This window comes from Camelina sativa, chromosome 4 (genome assembly GCF_030686135.1).
Source record: "Camelina sativa cultivar CO46 ecotype springtype chromosome 4, ASM3068613v1".
Lineage (NCBI taxonomy): Eukaryota > Viridiplantae > Streptophyta > Magnoliopsida > Brassicales > Brassicaceae > Camelina > Camelina sativa.
In genome coordinates this window covers 26,493,547-26,514,311 of record NC_141883.1, presented here as the reverse complement: position 1 = coordinate 26,514,311, position 20,765 = coordinate 26,493,547, and the positions used below count along the sequence as shown (strand labels likewise).

The following is a 20,765-nucleotide window of genomic DNA, read 5'->3' as shown; positions in this document are numbered from 1 at the left end:
GTTTGGTTTAAGGTTATTGAAAATATCTTCTAGACAAACTTGGTATTGTGATAACAAATGAAACTTGATTGATAAGCTCAAGCGCCTTAACTTATTTTAGGTTCACCGGTAAGGAAAATATTCATATGGCTCATTGAGTTTAACGACGGCGTCTCAGGGTTGGGTTAGGGAAAGTGGAATTTTATTTACTTACATTGTGAATCCTGGGAAGATCATAAACCAGGCAACATCTTCTTTCAACAACTCAAAACAAATATTTTTAAGCAAATGCAAAATAGTCCAAAACCCTCAAATTGAAGATAAGAGACAATATGAAACCTGTGCTGTGATTAATCGTGGAAACCCAGATAACGGTTTTTTTTTAATACTAAGAACTCGCTCCAAAGACACGGATTCTCTGCTGAACCGGAGCTCTGCAACACGGACAGGTCGCGTTGCTACCGCCCATGAAGCTATCGCTGCAGCTCGCACAAACAACTTGGTGTGCACAAGGGAGAAACATAACAGAAACCTCATCTTTCATGCAGATCAAACATTCCCGGTCACAGTTTGCTTCCTTCTCATATGACCCATCAAGCTTATCCAGGTCTTCAAGCAGCTTATTAGACATTGCTTCTCCCTTCGACTTGTCTGATTTCCCCTTTGTGTGAGAGGTGTTATTGGATTGGAGGCTTGTGTCAGTCGAAGAGGCTTTGTTGAGCCGAGACAGCTCTTGTTCCAGTCTTTGAAGATCGTCTTTGTGTCTCTGGAAGTCTATTTCGATCTTTAACCGCAGGGTTTCCACCTTTCTCTTGTTGCTAGCCTCGGTTGCTTCCTTGGAGCGCTGTTCTTCTTCCACTTGAGCCAAAGCTTGCTCCTTAGCTTTCTGCTCCTGCCTCCATTTCGCCTGCAGATACATATTTAACAAGATGAAAAGAACATGAAAACTGCAACAAAAATAGACGATAATACGATCCATCTAGCAGTACAGAGGGTACACCTGGCCCGTGAAAAGTATAAACAGGAGTAATAATTCCTTAGGAACAGATCTCAACACTGATTCTGTCAGGGTAGTTAGACCACGGTTCAAAGAGATGGGTACATTATCTTGAAACCTAACTAAAAGGACTTCCACAGGTTACAGTGTCAAAAATTGTGAAGATCCAGAGGAGATTTCTTGGTGTGTAAACAAAGATAATGCATTTCTTGGTACCTCATATTCTTTTTCTTCCTGTGTGATCTGAGCTAAATCCCTATGGAGTGCCTTAATCTTCTCCTTCTCAGCTGTAATCTCGTCCTGCAACTTCATTTTCTGCTTCTCCCACGCCACATGTTTCTTCAAGGACTTTTTCTCTTTCTTCGATGCTTCAATGCATGCCGTGAGAGATTCTGATGCACTTAATTTGGAAGCTTCCATTTCCGCCCGGATTTCTGCATTTTCGTGCTCAAGTGCGCTGGCTATAGCGCTTGCCTTGTCAACTTGACCACTAGCTTTTCTAAGAGCATTTTCCATCTCTGATAATTTTTTCAAGGTTGAGTCCTCACGAGTTTGTTTCCCCTTTTTCAACCGTTGAGTTTCTTCTCTCTCACTCCTCAACGTTTTAAGCTCGGCCAGTTCATCGCTGACCTTTTGGGCAGCTTGCATTGCCTTCTTCTGAGCCCAGTCTTTCCTGTCCTTTAGTTGCTTTTTGAGATCCTGAACCTGATGAAGTAGTCCTATCAAAGCATCATCCTTTAGCTCCTCAGGTGCTGAATCAACATTGTCATCAAGGTTCAGATCACGGAATTTCTCCAGTACTGAACTGACACTTTCTTCACTCCCCGACTTACGTGGCTGCTCACAAATCTCTGAAAGTTTAGCAGCAGAAGCAGCTGTGCAAGACAAGCTATTACCACTAGTATCAGACTGCATTTGCATCTGCTTCTTTTGCTCCATACTAGCACGATACCCAGCAGCAAAGGCTGCAACATTCTCTCTCAACAAAGACTTCATTGACGGTGAAAGATTAAATCTCCTCGGACAATCAATCTCTCTCTTTAACGTTAACTCTTCCCCACACAAAGAAACCCCGTTGCCGTAAAACTTAGGTCCTCCTCTCCCATTACCAAAACCCCAACCTCCATGGAATCTACACAATGCCGGCGCGATAACACCACCAACACCATTCACAGTACTACTAGTACTCCCATCAACTCCTTCTACATTACTACTACTATTATTCCCCTTACCAGAACTCGGTAGATCCATCGTACTCGCCCTTCCCACATGAAGCTCACTCATTAACAAACACCACATTGCATCACCTTTACTCAACTGAGGCTTAACTTGCTGCAGCAAATAAACCATACCCGCAAGAGAATACTCCTCCAACTGTCTCAAATCAGTAAAAACCGTCTCTGACTGATCCTCATTGTCCTCATTACTACCTTCACCAGTACTACTCTTAAGATAAGCCAAAGAATTATGCAGAATATTCGACATAACATCCATACCACCATAACAATACCCATTACTAAGAACAGCTCTCAAAGCCACATCCTCATCATAACCCAATCCAACAAGCTTCGAAATCGCTTCGTTGTACAAATACTCCAAATGTTTAAGCAATATATCCTCTAATTGCTCCTCCGTACAGTAACCCCAACCATTCTCCTCGAAATTGCCACTAGGGTTAGACTCTGGACACGAATCAAGAAGACCCGGATGATAAATAAGATGCTTTAGACGCGAATCAACAACTGATTCCGATAGACCCGTCCTGTCGAGCAAACAACACGGATCGAATTCGGGTTTCACGGATCGGGTCTTCCGGTTTGGCCTAACATGCTTCTCTCTCACTGTACACCCCATCAGACTTTAACGCACGTCTTTGTATGTACGAAAATCTGAAAGGAAAAAAAAAAAAAAAATCCCACAGAGATTGATTCAGTGATGAAGATCATTGGAATCCTCAAATGAATAACCAAAACCAGAATCAAGAGAAATGGGTGTGTTAATTGATAACAAAATGATGTATAGAAAATTAGAAATCACAGAAATTTAAACATTAGGAACAAAGTATAGAGGAACTTACTGATCGGCGATTGCTGAGAAGAACGAACTCCGGTGGAAAGACAGAAGAAATGTGAAGCTAAAAGGGACATGCAAGAAGAAAAAGAGACCAGCTTTTTTAGGTAAGTTTCTTCTGGTGGTGGGGGTGTGTGTTTTCTGACTGTCGAACTTAATGGGCCTAACTGGGCTTTTTTATTGGGTCAGGAGTTTAAAATTGTATGAAACGGCGCCGTGTTTGCTCCTTGTTTACGTCCTCCTCCAACCTTGGTCTGCGAACTTTGAAACACACGTATCGTCGGCGTCACCAGTCCCCTGAAGCTCCATCTAGCTCATCCTATCGCCAGGTATGGTCTTTTTGAATTTTGAACTTCGTGTTATCTGTCATCGATCCTCGTTTGATTCGAAAGATCTTTTTTTTTTTTGTTTTATGAAGTTGACCTTGAATCGTTATTATCGAAGTTTCTTAGGTTGTTTAGTGAAATTAGTTATGGGTTTGTTGAAATGTTTGCTCTTTTTGGGGATTTTTATTGGTTTTGTTTCCGCCATGAAACTTGTTTCAATCCACTGATTGTTTCATTAGTGATTGAGTAGCCAAATGTAGGTGCCGTGAACTCCTGAATCTTTTTGTCATTTTATGAAGGAGTGAGATCTGTGGATTTAATTTGTTGCAGTAAGGGAAGAGGGCAGAGTATGAATGATAATACATCACAAAAGCTCGGACCTTTGGTTTCTGATGGTGGACCAGTGAATGTGTACATATGGGACATGGACGAGACTCTTATCTTACTAAGATCTCTGTTAAATGGGACTTATGCTGAGTCTTTTAATGGCTCTAAAGATGTTAAAAGAGGTTTAGAGATTGGGAAGATGTGGGAGGATCACATACTTAAGATATGTGACGATTTTTTCTTCTACGAGCAAGTAAGTCTTTTTTTGAAGATAAGTTCACAAACCCGAGATAATTATGAGGTTTCCTCCGTGAACTCTGTCACCTACAAAACATTAGTCTTGTGTGTTTTGCAGGTTGAGGAATGCAGTGAGCCATTTCTTGATTCTTTGAGACAGTACGATGACGGAAAGGATCTTTCTGGGTATGACTTTAAACAAGATGACTTTACTACTCCTACTGATGACTTGAACAAGAGGAGACTTGCGTACAGGCATCGAGCTGTTGCGCACAAATACGAAAAGGTACTGATATGTTCCATATGTTACTTGTGATTAATGTTATACGGCTCAAATACAAATACCCCTCTCTTTATTATTGCAGGGTTTGCGTCCTTTGATTGAGAGTGAGACGATGAGTGCATTGGATGAGTTGTATAACGTAACGGATGAATACACAGACGGGTGGTTTTCCTCAGGTAAATGTTGAACTGTCTGCTTCTTGTGGTTGTTTTCTCTATTCTCGTCTACTGCTGAGTATGGTCTTGTCTCAATTGCAGCAAGGGCTTTCTTGGAGCAGTGCTCATGTGTGAAAGAAGAGTCTGTTGATGGAACAAGTGCAATCGATCAAAGCTCTCAGGATATACATATTCTAGTGACTTCCGGGGCCCTCATACCAAGCCTCGTAAAGTGCCTTCTTTTCCGGCTAGATACATTCCTAAGACATGAAAATGGTAAGCTCGGAGACATCTCCTTCAATGGGATACTTAACTTTAGATCCATATAGTTGTTGCTACTCTGCAAGCTTCTTCATGCATTTGTATTTCTATGTAGAAAAAAATTACATCATTAAACTCTTTTTGCCTTTCTTCAGTGTACAGTTCCATAGATGTGGGGAAACTCCAATGTTTCAAATGGATCAAGGAGCGTTTCAACCACCCAAAATTCAGATTCTGTGCGATCGGGGATGGATGGGAAGAGTGTGCAGCCGCACAGGCAATGCAATGGCCATTCGTTAAGATTGATTTGCAACCGGAAAGCACCCACAGATTCCCTGGCATAACGCCTAAGACTGTGAGTTACTACTTTGCTGCAGTATATGGGAACTCTGATACTGATACCAGCAAAGATTAACTCTCAAAAAGCTTTTTCTTTGTAAATTATGCATGTAACCGAACAAAAGCCATAGGTTTCATATTCAAACCCACCAGTGTTTATACATTACTAGAGTGAGTTAAGTGAGCATTTGGTATTTGTAACCTTCCCTACTTCACTTGGTTTGTTCAAATGTGTAATCTTCTCTTTCCAGCAACATAACATCAAAATCAGCCTTTTGATGTTAGGTCTTTTAAAGAGTTGAGCTATTCAAATAGTGCTTCACTGTTAATCTTTAGTTTGTTGGTTGGTCTTTTTTGGCTTTAGAAGAAGTGAGACATAAATTTGTTTGAGAAACTCGTTAAGTTCCTATTGGTTCATGTTTTCCAGAAACTTGATTTTTATAATATAGCATCTGCCTCAGTCGAATTCCAACGGAAACAACAAACAGAACATACTAAAATTGGTCCGAAACATATCAAGCTACAGAGAGTCAGAGATCCATCTGATAATACATTCGGTTTAAGTTCAGATACCAACTTAAAAAGCCTAACATAAAACTCAAGGCAACGCTTATAAACAGTCTTTTGCTCAGTTGCTTTTTCTCCAAGACACGTTCACATCCATCATCACTAGTGAGTCTCCTCTTATGGTTTTGAGACAGAGAGAATCAGCTCTTCTGGTTTGAGGAATGTAAATCTGCAAATGTCTCGAACTGCTAGAGGATACTCAAGTGCCAAACGTTTCCATCCACCAGAGAAGCTTGCTTCCGTCTCTGATACCAAGTAAACCACATCCCATGACTTCTTCATATTTGGGTGATGTTTCTTGAAAACCTTTCTCTCCTCCGGCATAAGATTCTCTTGAACAGAACTCGGCATCCTCTGAAAATAGAGTGTTTAGTGTCTTGAGATTCACAAATCAGTTTTGCAATATCCTCTGAAAATAGAGTGTTTAGTGTCTTGAGATTCACAAATCAGTTTTCCAATAGAGTGTTTTAGTGTCTTGGTTTGTCTTATCATACCATGAATATGAGGTATGATCGCTTGATGCTGATGGTGAACTCTGCAGCAGAAGACGAAGAAGCACCGGCTGAATCTCTTCGGTCGCTGGCGACGTTCTCGGTCCTCTTGGAATTTTGGGATTCCTTAGCCTTCCGAATCCCAAAGTTGAGCTTCCTTTTGTAGTTTCCTCCTCCATTATATTCAGCTGTTGTTGTCGGGGCAAGACTACTACATCTTTCTTGTTCTGTTTTAAAGCGACCTGTTTCCATCATGAAACGTGTAAATCAACTAATGCCATTGTCAAGTTCACTGTTTTATACTAATCAGAATAGCAAATCTTACTAGAATAGAAGAAGCCAAGAAGGTTATTGGCTGTGGAGGTTGGATCATCTCCTTGCCATCTTTCTTAAAGATGTTAACTGTAAAGCGTATCTCTCCTTTGTTATTGAAGGTAAGAAACTCATGGTCTCCCAAGGTATTGCCCCTCACCAAATCTCTCCCATCCAGACTTCTCCATAAAATAAATTCGGGGGTTTCTGTTTTCTGTCTAGTGAATTATTTTATTGTACACCCAATGTTTTGAGTTCTGATTAGCCGTGGGCGTTCGGATATCGGAGCGGGTTTCGGGTCGGATGATTTAGATATCGGATAAAATGGATATGGATTCTAATATCCATACGTATTATTAGGCATTGACGTTCGGATGTCGGAGCGGGTTCGGATCGGACAATTCGGATATCGGGTAAAATGGATATGGATTCTAATATCCATATGGATAATTTATTAAATGTCGGATCAGACTTCGGGTCGGATATTCATAAATCGGATACAGGTTTCGGATATTTCATACCCGATTATTCTTTGGAAATGTGAACAATCCGAGACTTAGAAAATAAAACAAGTCAATATCATCCTCAAATGTTTAAAACATGTCAATAACAACCAAAAAATGTGAAAACCATGCCAATAACATCCAAAAAAGTAAAAAACCAAGACAAGAACATCCTAAGAGTTTAAAACCAAAGTAAATCATCATCCAAAAGAACAAAAATGAGTAAAAAGATAAAAGAGAATTGAAAGTAGTTCAAGTAATGCATTGTCGAGGACCTCAAGGATGGGTTTAGCCTACATCAAGTCTTCTAGTTTAAGTCTTGACATTCAAACTCTGAAAAGAAACATAAATAGTAAGTGATAATTGTTATCCATTAAAACTACTAAGAATGAATAAAGTCGGTTTGGCCATACATTTTTCAAGTTTATCAAGCAGTTCAATGTCGGCAAGCAATTGTGTATTCGTAACAACTCCTTTCTCACCTAAGTGATTCTCATTCTTCATCCACTGTTGTGTGCATATCAAAACTTCCACCATGTAATGAGTTAAACAACTTCTGTGTGGCTCTATGACCCTCCCACTAGTAATAAATGCACTTTCAGATGCAACTGATGACACTTGCATTGCAAGAACATCCCTAGCTATTTCTGACAAAACAGGATACCTACCACTATTGAGCCTCCACCAAGACAGTACATCCCACTCTGATCCAACAATAGTTCTAGGATTTTCAACTTTTTCCTTTAAATATACATCCAACTCATCCCTACCATCATCAACCAACTCCTTATACACGAAGTCCATCCTCTCATACCCCATACTATCAGACATTAAATCAGTGGACTCACCTTGGCTAAGAGAAGTCGATGTCTGAGTAGAAGACTGTGATGATTGACCACTTGGTACTTTCTGGAGCCGATTGCTATACTCTTTAAACAAGGATGTCAAAAAGGTTGTGATTGATTCACTCATCTCCTTAGAATCGGTTGTATCTTTCCCATAAAGCTTGTCAAAGCACATCTTAGCAAATTGTATTTTCTTGCGTGGATCAAACACACTTGCAACAATCAGAAAAACATTGATGTTTCTGAATCCATCCCAGCACTTATCAAACTTCAGCAACATAACATCGGCTTTTGATTTCAATTCACTATCAATACTATTGCTTAGTGACATCAAATTCCTCTCTATAGTCACTATCTCTCCATAACACTTATAAGAAGCAACTGAAGTTGAAGCAGACACAACCAAAGTAGAATTGTAGAAAATGATTAGAAATCTAACTAACCTTTCTACGACATTCCAATCAGCTCTTGTAGGCGGTCCAATTTTTGTTTTCTCAATCTCAACCTCATTAAAGTAGTCATTGTACATCTTGTCTTCTGCCTCCATTCTATCAAATGCCACTCTAAAATCAATAGCTCTTGACAACATTAAGTAGGTAGAATTCCACCTTGTTTTGATGTCCAACGGTAAACTCCCTCTAGTCATCTTCCCTGAAACAACTTTTTGTTCAAACGAATCACATCTACTAGTAGAAGACCTCACATACTGAACTGCATTGCGTATGGCTGTCACATTCTCACTCAATTCATGCAACCCGTCCCTAACAATCAAATTGAGTATGTGCGCACAACACCTCATATGCATTCTCCATTTAAAACAAATGCTTCATTGTTCCTTAAGCTGAATGCCTCCTGAAATTTTTTCAAAGCAGAAGTATTTGCAGTTGCATTGTCAATTGTCACAGTTAAAATCTTCTCTATGCCCCACTCAGCCAAACAGTCAAGAAGAACCCGTGATATTGTTGCTCCTTTGTGATCTGTAATATACTTGAACCCAATAATTAGCTTCCTCAATCGCCAAGAAACATCAATGAAGTGTGCAGTTATTACCATGTAACTAGCACCTGTTGCTTTAGCAACTCATATGTCAGTTGTCAAGGAGACTCTTGGATTACTAGCAACAATCCAAGTTTTCAGAGATGCTTTCATCTCCACATACATTCTAACAATGTCTTTTGTAGTTTCTTCTAGAATGTGGTTTGTAGAGGTTGACTTTGTTGCAGAAATGTTTCCAACTGATGCTTTCAATGAAAGCAAGTGGCAGCTCTGACAACACAATCATCTCATTCGAAGCCTCCTTGAACACTTCTTCAGTAACTTTTCCACTCTGAAGCTGTCCCTGATTGTTAATCACAGTCTGTGATTGTTTCTGCCTCCATGCTTGAAAATGCTTGCAACTCTCCATATGAGCCTTTAGGTGAGAAGTCCCTGACTTTGAATCACAACCGTAAGACTTGTGGCAGTAATTGCACTTACATCGCTTAACATTGTCATCAAATCTTGTGAAATGTCCCCAGACAGTAGATCTTGTACTCGACTTTCTCTTGGTTGGTCCGGTTGTATTGAGCCTCCACCATCTGCTGGACCATCTTTCCTTTTGTTTACGCTCTCAGGTATCAAATTTGGGTCATCTTTCTCCTTGGCAATGTTGTCTGGAACTGGTGAGGAATCCATCTAAAAAGAAAAAGAATGCAAGTTAATAAACCAACTTATACAAAGCATATGAATTTTGTTTCTAACTAGAGAAGAGAACAATAATACTCACTACTAAGAATCGAGATTGAGTAGAAGACTTATACGGATCATACTTATCATTCACTCTACTCAAAATTTTGTTTCTATCTAAACTTGAAAACCAACTTATACGAAGCATATGAACTTTGTTTCTAACTGGAGAAGAAAACAATAATACTCACTACTAAGAATCGGGATTGAGTATAAGATTTATACGGATCATACTTATCATTCACACTACCCAAAAATTTGTTTCTATCTAAACTTGAAAAACAAACTTATATGGATCATAACTTTGTTTCTAAGTGGAGAAGAGAACTATAATACTCATCTAACAAGAGCAGAGAACTATAATACTCAGAATCGGGATCAAGCAAACCATTAGCTAATCTAATTTAGGAGTTAAGAATCAAGCAAATTAAAACCCAAAATCAAGCAACTAAAATACAGATTTCACTACAACTTGAATTCCTCTCAAAGAAAAAGAAGAATAATAGAATAACTAAGAAAGAATATGAATCATAGACTAACCGTTATCGATTTCTTGATGCCTTTGATGGAGAAGACTGGAGCGACGAGAATTGTATTAGGGATTCCATGGAAAGGGTTTTGCCTTTATATGTAGAGAATCGCGAGAGATAAGAGAAGAATATCATGGATACAACCATACCGGTGTATAGATCGCGAGAGATAAGGGAAGTGGAGATCGATGTATCTCGGAGGATCGAGACAAAAAAGAAAACGGGAATCAGATGAGTTCAGATGTTCTTCGGGTTTCGGTTATTATCTGATCCGGCCCGATGTCCGACGGATTGATAAATCAATAACCGTTTGATTATTGTCTTTGGTTCGGTGCATATCCGTATCCAAGTTTTTTGGATTATATACGGTTCGGGTAATTGGGTACGGGTATAACGTCCAGGCCTAGTTCTAATCATGAACAAAATATATATTTTTTTTTTGTGTATCTAATAATAAAATTAAAAAAAAAAAATCATAAAAATTTGATCTTGCACTTAGATGGTATAAATCATTTTTCTATATATATATATATATATGTTAATTATATTATCTCATTTTTGAATATTTTATTCGTTCTAAGCGTCATAACTTTCATCATAATATATATATATATGAAGTATCTTAAAAAAATACATTTTTTGTATACACGCCAAATTTTTTTAAAAGAAACAGAATAAAACGTAGTACAACATCATGGGCAATTTAGCGAATTAACGAGTCTCTCACTTTGCAATGTAATGAGTTATGGAACTACTAACAATACATCACAAATCCAAATAAGTATGTTTTTAGCCAAATAACATCAACGTTTTTTTTATCAAATGTTTTAATTTTTTCAGCTTGTTTGTTTCATTGTAGGAAATATCGAACTTAAATAATACAACACTTCCCGTAAAATAATTTTACCAGGAAAAAAATTAAAGAGAGAAAAGGATAATGCAAAATCAAGAAACTATATATTGACTATTTGCATGTGCCTACGTTCGTACGTAGCCCACGTATACTGACGTACATATGCATAATTTATGACACGTGTGTGAGTATTACACGTGGTGATAACCCAATAGTCGTTAAATTAGATCGGAGAGCATAAAGCAAAGCAAAAGGCAAATACGTTTATAGTTTGATCATAAGAAGAAGAAGAGAAAGGAGAAACAAGAAAGAAGATGCAGTCGGCGAAGGAAAAGATCAGCGACATGGCCAGTACGGCCAAGGAGAAGCTCAACATCGGAGGCGCGAAGGCTCAAGGTCATGCGGAGAAGACGATGGCGAGGACCAAAAAAGAGAAGAAGTTGGCCGAGGAGCGAGAGAAGTCTAAGGAGGCACAGGCCAAGGCTGACCTCCACGAATCCAAGGCTGAGCATGCGGCTGACGCTCAGGTTCATGGCCACCATCTTCCTGGTCACTCCACCTACCCTACCCGATCTACGGGTGCTGCTTACCCGCCAGGACAGATATAAACCTAGCTAGCTTTATATGGGCTATATCATAATTAAGTTAACGGTCTAGTTTACCGATATAATAAGAATGTTTTTTCTAATATATAATAAGATTAGCCGTCTTGAAATTTTATTGGGTAGTTTTTATAAATTTTGATTTCTTTTCTTTCTTTTCTTTTTCCTGTTATTTTCTTTTTATGTTTATGGATAGATGTCATAATGTAATCTCGCAGAAATAAACTTACTTAAATAATCTGTGTGTGTTGATCAAAAAATAAAATAAAAACAATCTCTGTGTGTGAGCTTATTGGAGGCGGAATACGAAGCACGAGGGAAAAACTATGTTTTGCTACTAAATGATGCAGAACGTCGATGCTATTAAGTTTTAAACTTTGGTGAGGATCGGAAATAAAAGAGCTACATAGAGTGCTACTATAATCCATGATGAAATAATAATAATTAAAATTTGTGTGAGTTTGTAAAATGATGGAGAAATCGACACAAAGCGAAAAACCATTACGTATATGAGTTTACTATTTGAGAATGGTGAGAAACTATGGAGAAAATGCTTTTGAAAAATATATGTTAGATTTTTAAAATGGGTTAGATTTTTAAAATGGGTTAGTAGCTATAAAGAATATCGATTTGTTATAAATCAATATCACAATCCATACTTTTTGACTTTTCGGACAAAAGTCGAATGTAAAATACGAATCGATATTCACAGTCCATACTATTTGATCTTTCGGACAAATGTCGAATGTAAAAACGATACAGTATTTTATTTTGAATTGAATTTAACATTACATTCAAAAAGAAAAATATTCGTAATCTATACTTATAAACAGAAAGTATTCATAAGCCATAACAAATAAAGATATTCGGTAACACGAATATTTCGGATGTAAATGAAAGTTGTTTTCTTTCTTTTTTTGGTAATGATATAATAAATGCAAAGTTTGCGTATATGTCTAAACGTTAGTTAGAAAATGATTTTTTTTTGATATATATATATAGCTGGAAATTTTTCATATATGTACAAGTGAAATCGTTCTCTGTCTAAAAACAAGTGGACGGAGAAAGACAGTTTAGCCGGTGGGTCGGCCATCGAACTCTTGACATATAACATCGCAACAATATCAACCAACCACAGCTTGCCACGTAGCAAATATTGGCGTGAAAAATCTGTCGTCCGTAAGCTTTACACACGGGCTTTACATAAATCAAACCGCGTTTAATCCAAAACCATTCATTTGTGTTTTTGGATGTTTATAAACTCTTAATATATTTTTCTTATTGAATTATCTATTTACTTCTTCTCTCAAATGGGTTGTTTGATTTCTCCGGTGATGAAACTCCGTCGTCTCTCCTCAGCTGACTCGAGGCGGTTTGCATACCGGAATCTGACCGAGAATATGGAAGATCCGGTCATAAGGGTGGTGGTAGGGAAGGAGATGAAAGAGTTCATGGTCGAACCGAACGTACTCGAAGAATACCCGTTTAGAGTCTTGATAGGATCGGTTAAGGATCGTGCCAAGAACCGGTTAAACAGGTCCGGCAGAGTGGTGTGGCTTGATCATGTCGACTCGATCTTGTCTGAGCACTTGTTGTGGCTTCTTCGGAACGACGCCTCTACGTTTTCTGATTTGGATGTTGTCGAGATCATTGATTTTTATGCTCAAGATTGTTAGGTAAAAAATAGATTAACGTGGAATAATAACAAAGACTTTTTAATGAAGGTATGAGTCATTCATAAAAGAACAAAAAAAATTATGCGAGCAATCGTCGGCTAGATTTAACTGGGCTATCACGAGAAGGCGCATTAGTTTTCTTAGTTTTATCTAAAGTATTTGATATGCGACATACGTGGGCCTTTGAGTTGGTCCTTTATATTAGTTTTGAAATTAGATAAGCAAGAAGAACCAACAAACTTTAACAAAAAAAATAGAAGAACCAACAAAACATGTTCTCTTCTTTTATTCCAAGTTTTGTTTCAACTACTATAATACATAGAGTAATACGAGGGAAAGAAAAAAAAACGAGTTCTAAATCTACAACTTTTATTTTGCCCTCAAAAGTAATGAACTTATAAAATCCAATACAAGGACACTTTGGTAGCAGTCTTAACCGGTAAGTGGTACAGTTGTACTGTGGCAATCTAACATTGTTATAATAAAGGATATAACCAGTATAAGCATTTGCAATATTCAATTAGCCAAAAAAATTAGTGGTCAAACATTTGGATGTGATAGTTTGTTTTATGTTTTACTAATAATTATTATGTATATCAAACTATAATTAGCAAGTAAACTTTTGCACCTTTATGGACTTTATATAAAGAAACTTTTATTAGCTTCTTATAGAACATGATCATGTTCATTGGATACAAAATCCAATGAAGATAAAAGAATGATCCGTGGTACTTCGGTCAAAATCATCGTTGTCTCTTCTTTACCCACAGCTGAAATATTTTTTATCAACACTTTAACATTATTTAGAGATAACTTAATTAAATATATTGTTGACAAAAAAAAAAAGTCAACTTGTGTATTACGCCACCCCTCACAAAAACCAGCAGTGGTATACTTCTCTAATGATGTATGGTTTTATACTTTTAATTACATTATTAAAATACTTAAACTAATTAATAAGTCAAAGATGACAAGATATATATTCCTGTAATGAAGTTCTAACTAACTTCTAACAATTGTATTTTTTTTTTTCACTAAAGAAAAATTTCAGTTTACAGTTTTACTTTCATTTCAGATTCGAATTTACATACGGTACGTATTGTTATCCTTCGAGATTGATGAAATTACAAGCTAAAATATATAATCTATTGGATAGCAAGGACCCTTCCCCGCAAGCTCGACTTATCAAACTCATTGACAAAATCGTACGTAATCGTCTCAACTTAATCTTCGGGTTACACGATCACCGCTACGATGAAGGCCTGCAACTCTGGTTCTCCACAAGAGCTTATGCTCGATCCTCCACTCCTATTTAAGTTATGATAAATTATATGATATTTTAATCTTATTTGGCTATTATTTTCAAACGATGAAACATTCATTATAAAAACGTTTTTTGGTTGAATATAATTTTACATTCTTTAAAAAAGAAATCTATTGGATATATAAAAAAACACCCAGGTAAAAAATAATTAGGAACCATGTTTTTACTGTTTAGTTCACAACGAATGATCAATATTTTATGTTTAGAATCCATAACCCTACTCCAAACTATAAGCAATAGTATAGTATTGGACAAAAATAAAGTAATGGTTGTTAGTCGATACTAATTGTTGACAATGAACATTAATCTCGGCTACTTTACTTTATATAATTGCGTGTGTGACAGCTTAGCATCAAATGGGTTGGGCAATTAAGGGCATGATTGGCAATGAATTGGTCAAATTAACAAATTTAATTTATTAATTAGCACTCCACTTGCACTTTCTCTTTGTATGTTACCGCTATTACTTTAATTTGTTTTTTTGGTCGTATTTTTTTGTCGTTTACTATAATTTCCGGTCATGTATTTATTTTATAACATGGTGACCTCAAAATTTGAAAAAGAAAACTTATTCAGCCATGTGTTTGGAAAACCCTAGTGAGCAATATGATTATTATTGTTTAAGGGAGAGAATCAGAGAAACAAGAAATTCTCCAGTATTGTGATTTTTATATCAAAAAACCATTTGCATCCAAGTATCTCATATATATTCTCTTTATTAAAATTGTATTTGTAAAAAAAAATGATTAAAGTTTTAACTCATTAAACCCATTTAAATTACGAGAGAAATGTATTTGCCATCTTATTCATCCCTTATAATGCAAAGCTTTCTACGTGGGTTAATTTGATAACACTACCCTTATTATATTTATCAACCGATCGAATAAGATTTGAGAAATTCAAAAGATAAATATCAATAACCTAAGTAAAAATCATGCACTTAGAGGGTCAATACATGAATAATATTAATGTTTGCTTTCTTAAATCATAATTTCATAAATTTTCGAGAGGAGAAAAAAAGGATGAAAAATCAATTTCATAAAATTTCATCAATCATAAAAGTCATAAAAATGTTTCTTAATTAAACATTTGCTAAAACGGAGCCCTACCGGCGCCGGCGGAATTCCCCGGCCAACTTTCAACTCCCATCTGAGGCATACTCATAGGCAAATTAAAGAACGGCAATCCTCCGCCACCGCCGGTGGCTTCCGAGTACATATTCCCTCCTCCGCCGCCGCTTTGAACCTGCAAGTGCTCTTCATGCTCGTCCAAAGGCAACCTTTCGTAAGCCACGTTTGTAAAAGACGCCGCCATGACCATCACCGGCCCTGCCGCCATCAACTCACCAACTACGTTACCTCCGACGACCTGTCCCTGAGCTCCGGCGAGGAATATCGTCAAGCTGGTCGCCCCTGGAGGAGCAGGTGGTGGGAGAAAAGATCCGGAGAGAGAAAGAATCTCAAAAGTACCGCGTAGAGTCATAACGGCTCCAGCCGCCGTGGGCTGACGGATGCTGACGTTAGTGACGGTTCCAGTGCCGGACAAAACGCAAACCCCGCGCTGTCTCCGGCGAGCATAAGTGGAGATACACTCGAAAACATCGCAGCCACTTCCGACTTCAAGAATGTGAGCCCTAAGAGTGTTTGCGCTCTCGCGCGTGACGATCACCGGTGGCTTCGGTTTGTTCTTCGATCCAGCCGGACGGCCACGTGGCCTCCGCATGACGAGGTCACCGCTCCCTCCTCCTCCACCGCCTCCGAGTCCAGAGTTGTCATTAGAAGTTATCAAATCTAAACCTTGATGATGATTAAGATTATGATGGTGATGGTGGTGGTTTCCTCCGGTGCCACCGTTATCTTCGTGGTGATTTTCGGTGGTGAACTGGCCACTGCCGCCGCCATCGACGTTGTGGACGTAGCGAGAACCTGTGCCTAGATCGAGACCAGCCATGCCAACATCAAACAGAAAAGAAAAGAAAAAAATTGACGAAAAAGAAAAGTATATTAAAAAGAGATTGGAGATTCTAATGATTTAGGTTTTAGATTTAATGTAAGAGATAGCAGGACAAGCGGATAAATTATAAAAAGTGGAGAAGAAAATATATAGAAACCTGAAAAATGAAATATGTAATGTATCAAGTAGAGAAAGATGAAGAAGAAGACTAAGTCTTCTCTCTAGACCCAATGGCCCCAAGAGACAATTATTATTATTATAAGGTTTTATTCTGTGTCCTAATGTATTATTATATGTCAAAGTTCGAGATGAAGTTGCTCATAAGTTTTATAATATATATTGTCGAGTATGTATAAAGACGTTATTGTGGTTCTTAGATTTCGTTAAATGTATATATTATCGAAGAAGCTAACATTGTTTATCATGTCTTCTCGCAGAATAAAGCAATGGACACAATATGATCCCAAGAATGTGGAAATATATATTTATCTTACATATGATTCTATAAACCGATAATCTTGTATTCTTTTTCTTTCCATCACTGTTTTATATATGTATAATGTCACCAATCAAATTCCCAATATTTAAAACTGAGACTTCTTAGTTATAATCAGGACAGTCTATTGAACCAATATGATTAGACTAGCTATAGAATGGGTTTTTCCAAAGGCTAAAATGATTTTTTTCATTTAGCTAGCTTGTACAAAACTACTAAAAACATATGCAAATAATTACTACATATATAAGAATTTAGACAGTAAAGCACGTACGCTCAAGTAAAGGTCTTAAAATGATCCTAACAGAGATCTTTAGAAGCAAATGTAACAAGCATGGTGAATGTTAGATTCTCTTCAGAAACTCAATAATTAAGAGGCGACGTTATTGAAATGAATTCTTTTTCTAAAATTTTAAGGATATCTCCCTCCATAAAACGAAGAGAGTATTGATAGATTTTATTTCATTAGGGTTGGAGTAATTGGGTTACCCGACCAGAAAGTTGGTGGAGTTCCAGTTTATGGTACAAGTCTAGAAGAGATATGATGTTAACCTTGTAACCCTTATCAATAGATATATCAAGGGCACTACTTGTTGTGGATCAAAATAGGTTCGATGTTTGTTCCTGAAAATTCTTAGATACCAACATTCATGAGTTGTTATAGTTTTGACCCATCTCTACGATCAATGTCATTTCATTTGTGTGTCTTCATTCAAACTTCTAAGTCTTGTTGTCACTCATAGAAAAATTAGTATTTTACTAATTTTGGTAGTACATTTTATTTGCCTTGCAGTCAAGCTCTCTACTGTCTTTGCACTCGAGGGCTCCATCGACTACGCCTTTCGGCCTGATCTTACGCCCTGACTCACCCTCCGTGGAATCAAATACGAAGTGGATGAAGTTGGCTTGAATGTAAGCTAGAAGACAAAAAAAAAACTCGATTGTTAACTATAGTTGGTTAACCAAGTTGACCAATTAACTATGGTTTTTTTTGTTTTTTCTCTGTCAACGATAAACTATGGTTAACAACTTAACAACTTGAAGTTTTTTACTAATTATTAATTACAATAAAGATGAGAACACATTAAACAAAAGGCACGAAAACGCGGAGATCCATGCGGACAAGTGACGGATGCGCAGTGTCGCGTTGGTCCACGCGCTGATGAGCTCTGAATCTCTGATATTTTCGGCAACTAATATACATCAAAACAAAAACAAAATTATTCAAGCTTCTTTGTTAAAAATATTTAGATAGTTAGTAGTTACATATCTGATCGACTATGTCTATTGTGTTTACATAAAGAAGATTACCAGTTTTAAAATTAAGAAACTCTCTATAGTCTATATTACTATATAAAGCTCTCACACGAACAAGAAGAAGTCTATATATAACTACTGTTTCTTCAAAAATAATACCCCAAACGATAACTTGGGCATGTATTTTGCAACTCACAACAACTTAATCTGAATAACCTTTCAATTTGTCAAAACGACGAAAATATCAGTTTGAACTGAGAAAATCAAACTGTTATCTACGCCTACTATTTATTTTATTTTGGTTAAAGTTGTTCGAATACAAAAAAAATGTTTTTTAAAAACGTAAAACCATATAAGCTAAGTTAGTTTCTTTTCACCTATTATGTCTTTTTTTTTTGGACAACCTCACCTATTATGTCAAGTTAACTATTATAATATTTTTTTGAAGTTTTTTTTTCATAAGAATATTAGCTAACGTTTTCATAAGAAGGTTAGTGAGTGTGTATAATTCGTGTACATGTCATATGTTAAATGGAGATTAACGGTGCAACAAAAATAAAACATATAAACAAAGTAACTCGTGGTGATTTTTTTTAAATCAACTGACAAATCTTCTAAGTTTCTCGAATTAACAAACCGATTTTTTTTTTTTTTTTTTGGTAAAAAAAGTTAGTGAGTATATACCAAAAGACCAAAAGACGTACAGTCGACCACAAGACTGTCCGAAAGTACATCTATTTATTTATAATTCACCCATCACATAGTAAGACTAGGCGTTGCAGTTGCAACTATCGTTAGACGAACAAAAGGTCTAAATACTGTAATTTCAATAAAGGAGATAAAATCATATTGTTTTATGTTCTTTGATAATAGGATCGTTTAGCAATATGATAAATTATGAAATGCACAACGCAATAGTTTATACGATGAATAATTATTTAAGAAAAAAATGAGTAGTTATATGGAAAGGGATAGACTCAGCAAAGGCGGACAACGTGTGACGGCTTCTTGTGCAAATGTATGGTTTATCGATTAATCAGCGGAGCCATTTTAATAATAAATCAAGAAGCCGTCCATTAGTTATAAAATTATAAATTCTACTCAACTTATATTCAATAATGATCAACTAGTTTTATAATCTTATATGATTCCACCAATCGCTAATCCAATACAAGAGATAACTAATTGCATTGGACTTTGAAAGTTAATTAATTTCTTAAGATCATCTTTTTATAATTAAATACGTTTAAACTATCATATTATATTCTTTTGATAATTAATTGTACAGTCTGGAAGTGCTTTGTTTTGGTCTTGCGACACAGTATAATTATAGTATACATGCCGATCACATATATTATGAATTAAGTAATTTGATGGTGGCCAACTTCGCAACACCAAAACATATGGCCACCACCGAACTTTATGCGAAGTTGCAAGTGTGTTATCTGACCAAATGTTCTTTTTCTTCTTCTTTTCTTCTTCTTGTTTCTTTTTTCCCCCGGATTGAAATGTAAATAATTGCGAAATTTGAGATAACCTTACTACGTTAGTGATCACTCGAGGGTGTCATGTAAAAAGTAATCAATAATCTTGATCAACCAATATAAGGATATCGCGGATTGATATCCATATGCATGCATATCCATTTGCGTGTATATATATCTGTGTTTGCAGCAGGTTTGAGACCATTAAATACTTTATCTTACTAGAATATGCGTTAGTTTCTCTATAGATTGGTCTGATATGTTTAATTAGAGAAATTTAGAATAAGACCGTAATGTGAATAGTCATTAGTTTAATAAATTCCACGGACGCAAGCATCTTAATTATCATACCAACATTTTTGGAATCTTCTCCTGATTTTATGTATATTTCAGCTCAAGATTTTGTACATATAAATAAAACTGATGTGTTTCTAAAGACTAGACAGACAACGATAATGAGATATTCTCGTTATTGTTGTAACTAGCTATACTAATTATGAATGTATTGTAAATGACTTTTTTTTTGTTGTCAGCGTACTTTCAACTTAGAAAAAAATACAAGTGAAACATAGTAAGTTAAATTTAACGTGCAATATAAAAAAGAATGTGTGTCTTTGAAAAGTTTGTACGGTCACATAAATCACTGTTTTAAAATTATAAAAAAAAGCTTTCATAATCACGAGAGTAAAATATGGTATATTATTTATCATAACTTTTAAATTTTATAAATGGTGGCTAAACTAAATTGTTGTGAGTTTAATATTTATCTTTTGTTTTTAATTTCGTTCGTTACGACTACGAGCAATATAATGTTGGTGTTTAGAATAATTTAAGTTAAATGATATAATCTGGACATGAAGAAATAAAATAATATACACCAATACAATAAGGTTTGCTCCTCCACATGATTCTACCGACTACTCGCTTTCATTTGTCGTTTTCTGAAAATTAATTAAGATTAGCTTTTAATTAATTTATTCTCTGTTAAGATTAGTTTTGAATTATTAAGGAGACATAATCAGTTGACCCAATAAAAAAGAAGACATAATTATTTAATTTATCCTTCTTCTGTCCATTATTGGTTTATTACTTAATTAGAGTTTTGGACCAAACTTTGGAGTTCGGATACCAAATTCGTGATTAGAGGTACACTAATTAATGTATTTTAGAAAA

At 36.3% G+C, this 20,765-nt stretch overlaps 5 protein-coding genes and 2 pseudogenes across 9 annotated transcripts; 3 read left to right on the top strand and 4 right to left on the bottom strand.

Moving 5' to 3' along the window:
- Positions 1–164: 164 nt before the first annotated feature.
- LOC104781936 (MND1-interacting protein 1) lies at positions 165–3,282 on the bottom strand. Of its 3 annotated transcripts, none has more exons than XR_015597200.1 (4): positions 3,054–3,193; positions 1,193–2,865; positions 980–1,107; positions 165–886 (listed from the first exon to the last, which is right to left on the bottom strand). XR_015597200.1 is itself a non-coding variant. In XM_010506734.3 (3 exons), exons 2-3 carry the CDS (start codon positions 2,828–2,830, stop codon positions 368–370), a joined length of 2,157 nt encoding a protein of 718 aa, XP_010505036.2. In that variant the 5' UTR covers positions 2,831–2,865; positions 3,054–3,282; the 3' UTR covers positions 165–367. The 3 variants fall into 3 exon arrangements, 1 of the variants encoding a protein (XP_010505036.2); XR_015597199.1 differs by having other exon boundaries at positions 980–1,098; XM_010506734.3 differs by lacking the exon at positions 980–1,107 and having other exon boundaries at positions 3,054–3,282.
- On the top strand, positions 3,265–5,303 carry LOC104781932 (protein phosphatase EYA). Of its 2 annotated transcripts, none has more exons than XM_010506731.3 (6): positions 3,265–3,375; positions 3,703–3,952; positions 4,055–4,222; positions 4,302–4,395; positions 4,477–4,650; positions 4,791–5,303. In XM_010506731.3, exons 2-6 carry the CDS (start codon positions 3,722–3,724, stop codon positions 5,048–5,050), a joined length of 927 nt encoding a protein of 308 aa, XP_010505033.1. In that variant the 5' UTR covers positions 3,265–3,375; positions 3,703–3,721; the 3' UTR covers positions 5,051–5,303. The 2 variants fall into 2 exon arrangements, with proteins under 2 accessions (XP_010505033.1, XP_087366967.1); XM_087510841.1 differs by having other exon boundaries at positions 3,312–3,375; positions 4,038–4,222.
- A 338-nt stretch (positions 5,304–5,641) lies between these two features.
- On the bottom strand, positions 5,642–6,863 carry LOC147946219 (B3 domain-containing protein At2g35310-like; annotated as a pseudogene).
- A 350-nt stretch (positions 6,864–7,213) lies between these two features.
- Positions 7,214–8,400, bottom strand: LOC147946218 (zinc finger BED domain-containing protein RICESLEEPER 2-like). Its single transcript, XM_087509541.1, has one exon. The coding sequence runs from the start codon at positions 8,336–8,338 to the stop codon at positions 7,214–7,216; it is 1,125 nt and encodes a 374-aa protein (XP_087365667.1). The 5' UTR covers positions 8,339–8,400.
- Positions 8,401–11,044: 2,644 nt separating this feature from the next.
- On the top strand, positions 11,045–11,640 carry LOC147946217 (late embryogenesis abundant protein 18). The gene has a single exon (XM_087510835.1). The coding sequence runs from the start codon at positions 11,115–11,117 to the stop codon at positions 11,406–11,408; it is 294 nt and encodes a 97-aa protein (XP_087366961.1). The 5' UTR covers positions 11,045–11,114; the 3' UTR covers positions 11,409–11,640.
- A 731-nt stretch (positions 11,641–12,371) lies between these two features.
- LOC104781929 (uncharacterized) lies at positions 12,372–13,125 on the top strand. The gene has a single exon (XM_010506729.3). It carries the CDS (start codon positions 12,713–12,715, stop codon positions 13,076–13,078), a length of 366 nt encoding a protein of 121 aa, XP_010505031.1. The 5' UTR covers positions 12,372–12,712; the 3' UTR covers positions 13,079–13,125.
- Positions 13,126–15,342: 2,217 nt separating this feature from the next.
- LOC104781928 (AT-hook motif nuclear-localized protein 21 pseudogene) lies at positions 15,343–16,660 on the bottom strand (annotated as a pseudogene). The gene has a single exon (XR_015597198.1). The product of XR_015597198.1 is annotated as an AT-hook motif nuclear-localized protein 21 pseudogene (transcript).
- Between the last annotated feature and the right edge of the window lie 4,105 nt (positions 16,661–20,765).

Excerpts from the sequence above, each read along its gene's own strand:
- LOC104781936 (XM_010506734.3), bottom strand. The coding sequence starts at position 2,830 with ATGGGGTGTACAGTGAGAGAGAAGCATGTTAGGCCAAACCGGAAGACC. Across the intron at positions 887-1,192 it reads AGGAAGAAAAAGAATATGAG|GCGAAATGGAGGCAGGAGCA; the intron begins GTACCAAGAAAT and ends ATGTATCTGCAG.
- LOC104781932 (XM_010506731.3), top strand. The coding sequence starts at position 3,722 with ATGAATGATAATACATCACAAAAGCTCGGACCTTTGGTTTCTGATGGT. Across the intron at positions 3,953-4,054 it reads ATTTTTTCTTCTACGAGCAA|GTTGAGGAATGCAGTGAGCC; the intron begins GTAAGTCTTTTT and ends TGTGTTTTGCAG. Across the intron at positions 4,223-4,301 it reads TTGCGCACAAATACGAAAAG|GGTTTGCGTCCTTTGATTGA; the intron begins GTACTGATATGT and ends TTATTATTGCAG.
- LOC147946218 (XM_087509541.1), bottom strand. The coding sequence starts at position 8,338 with ATGACTAGAGGGAGTTTACCGTTGGACATCAAAACAAGGTGGAATTCT.
- LOC147946217 (XM_087510835.1), top strand. The coding sequence starts at position 11,115 with ATGCAGTCGGCGAAGGAAAAGATCAGCGACATGGCCAGTACGGCCAAG.
- LOC104781929 (XM_010506729.3), top strand. The coding sequence starts at position 12,713 with ATGGGTTGTTTGATTTCTCCGGTGATGAAACTCCGTCGTCTCTCCTCA.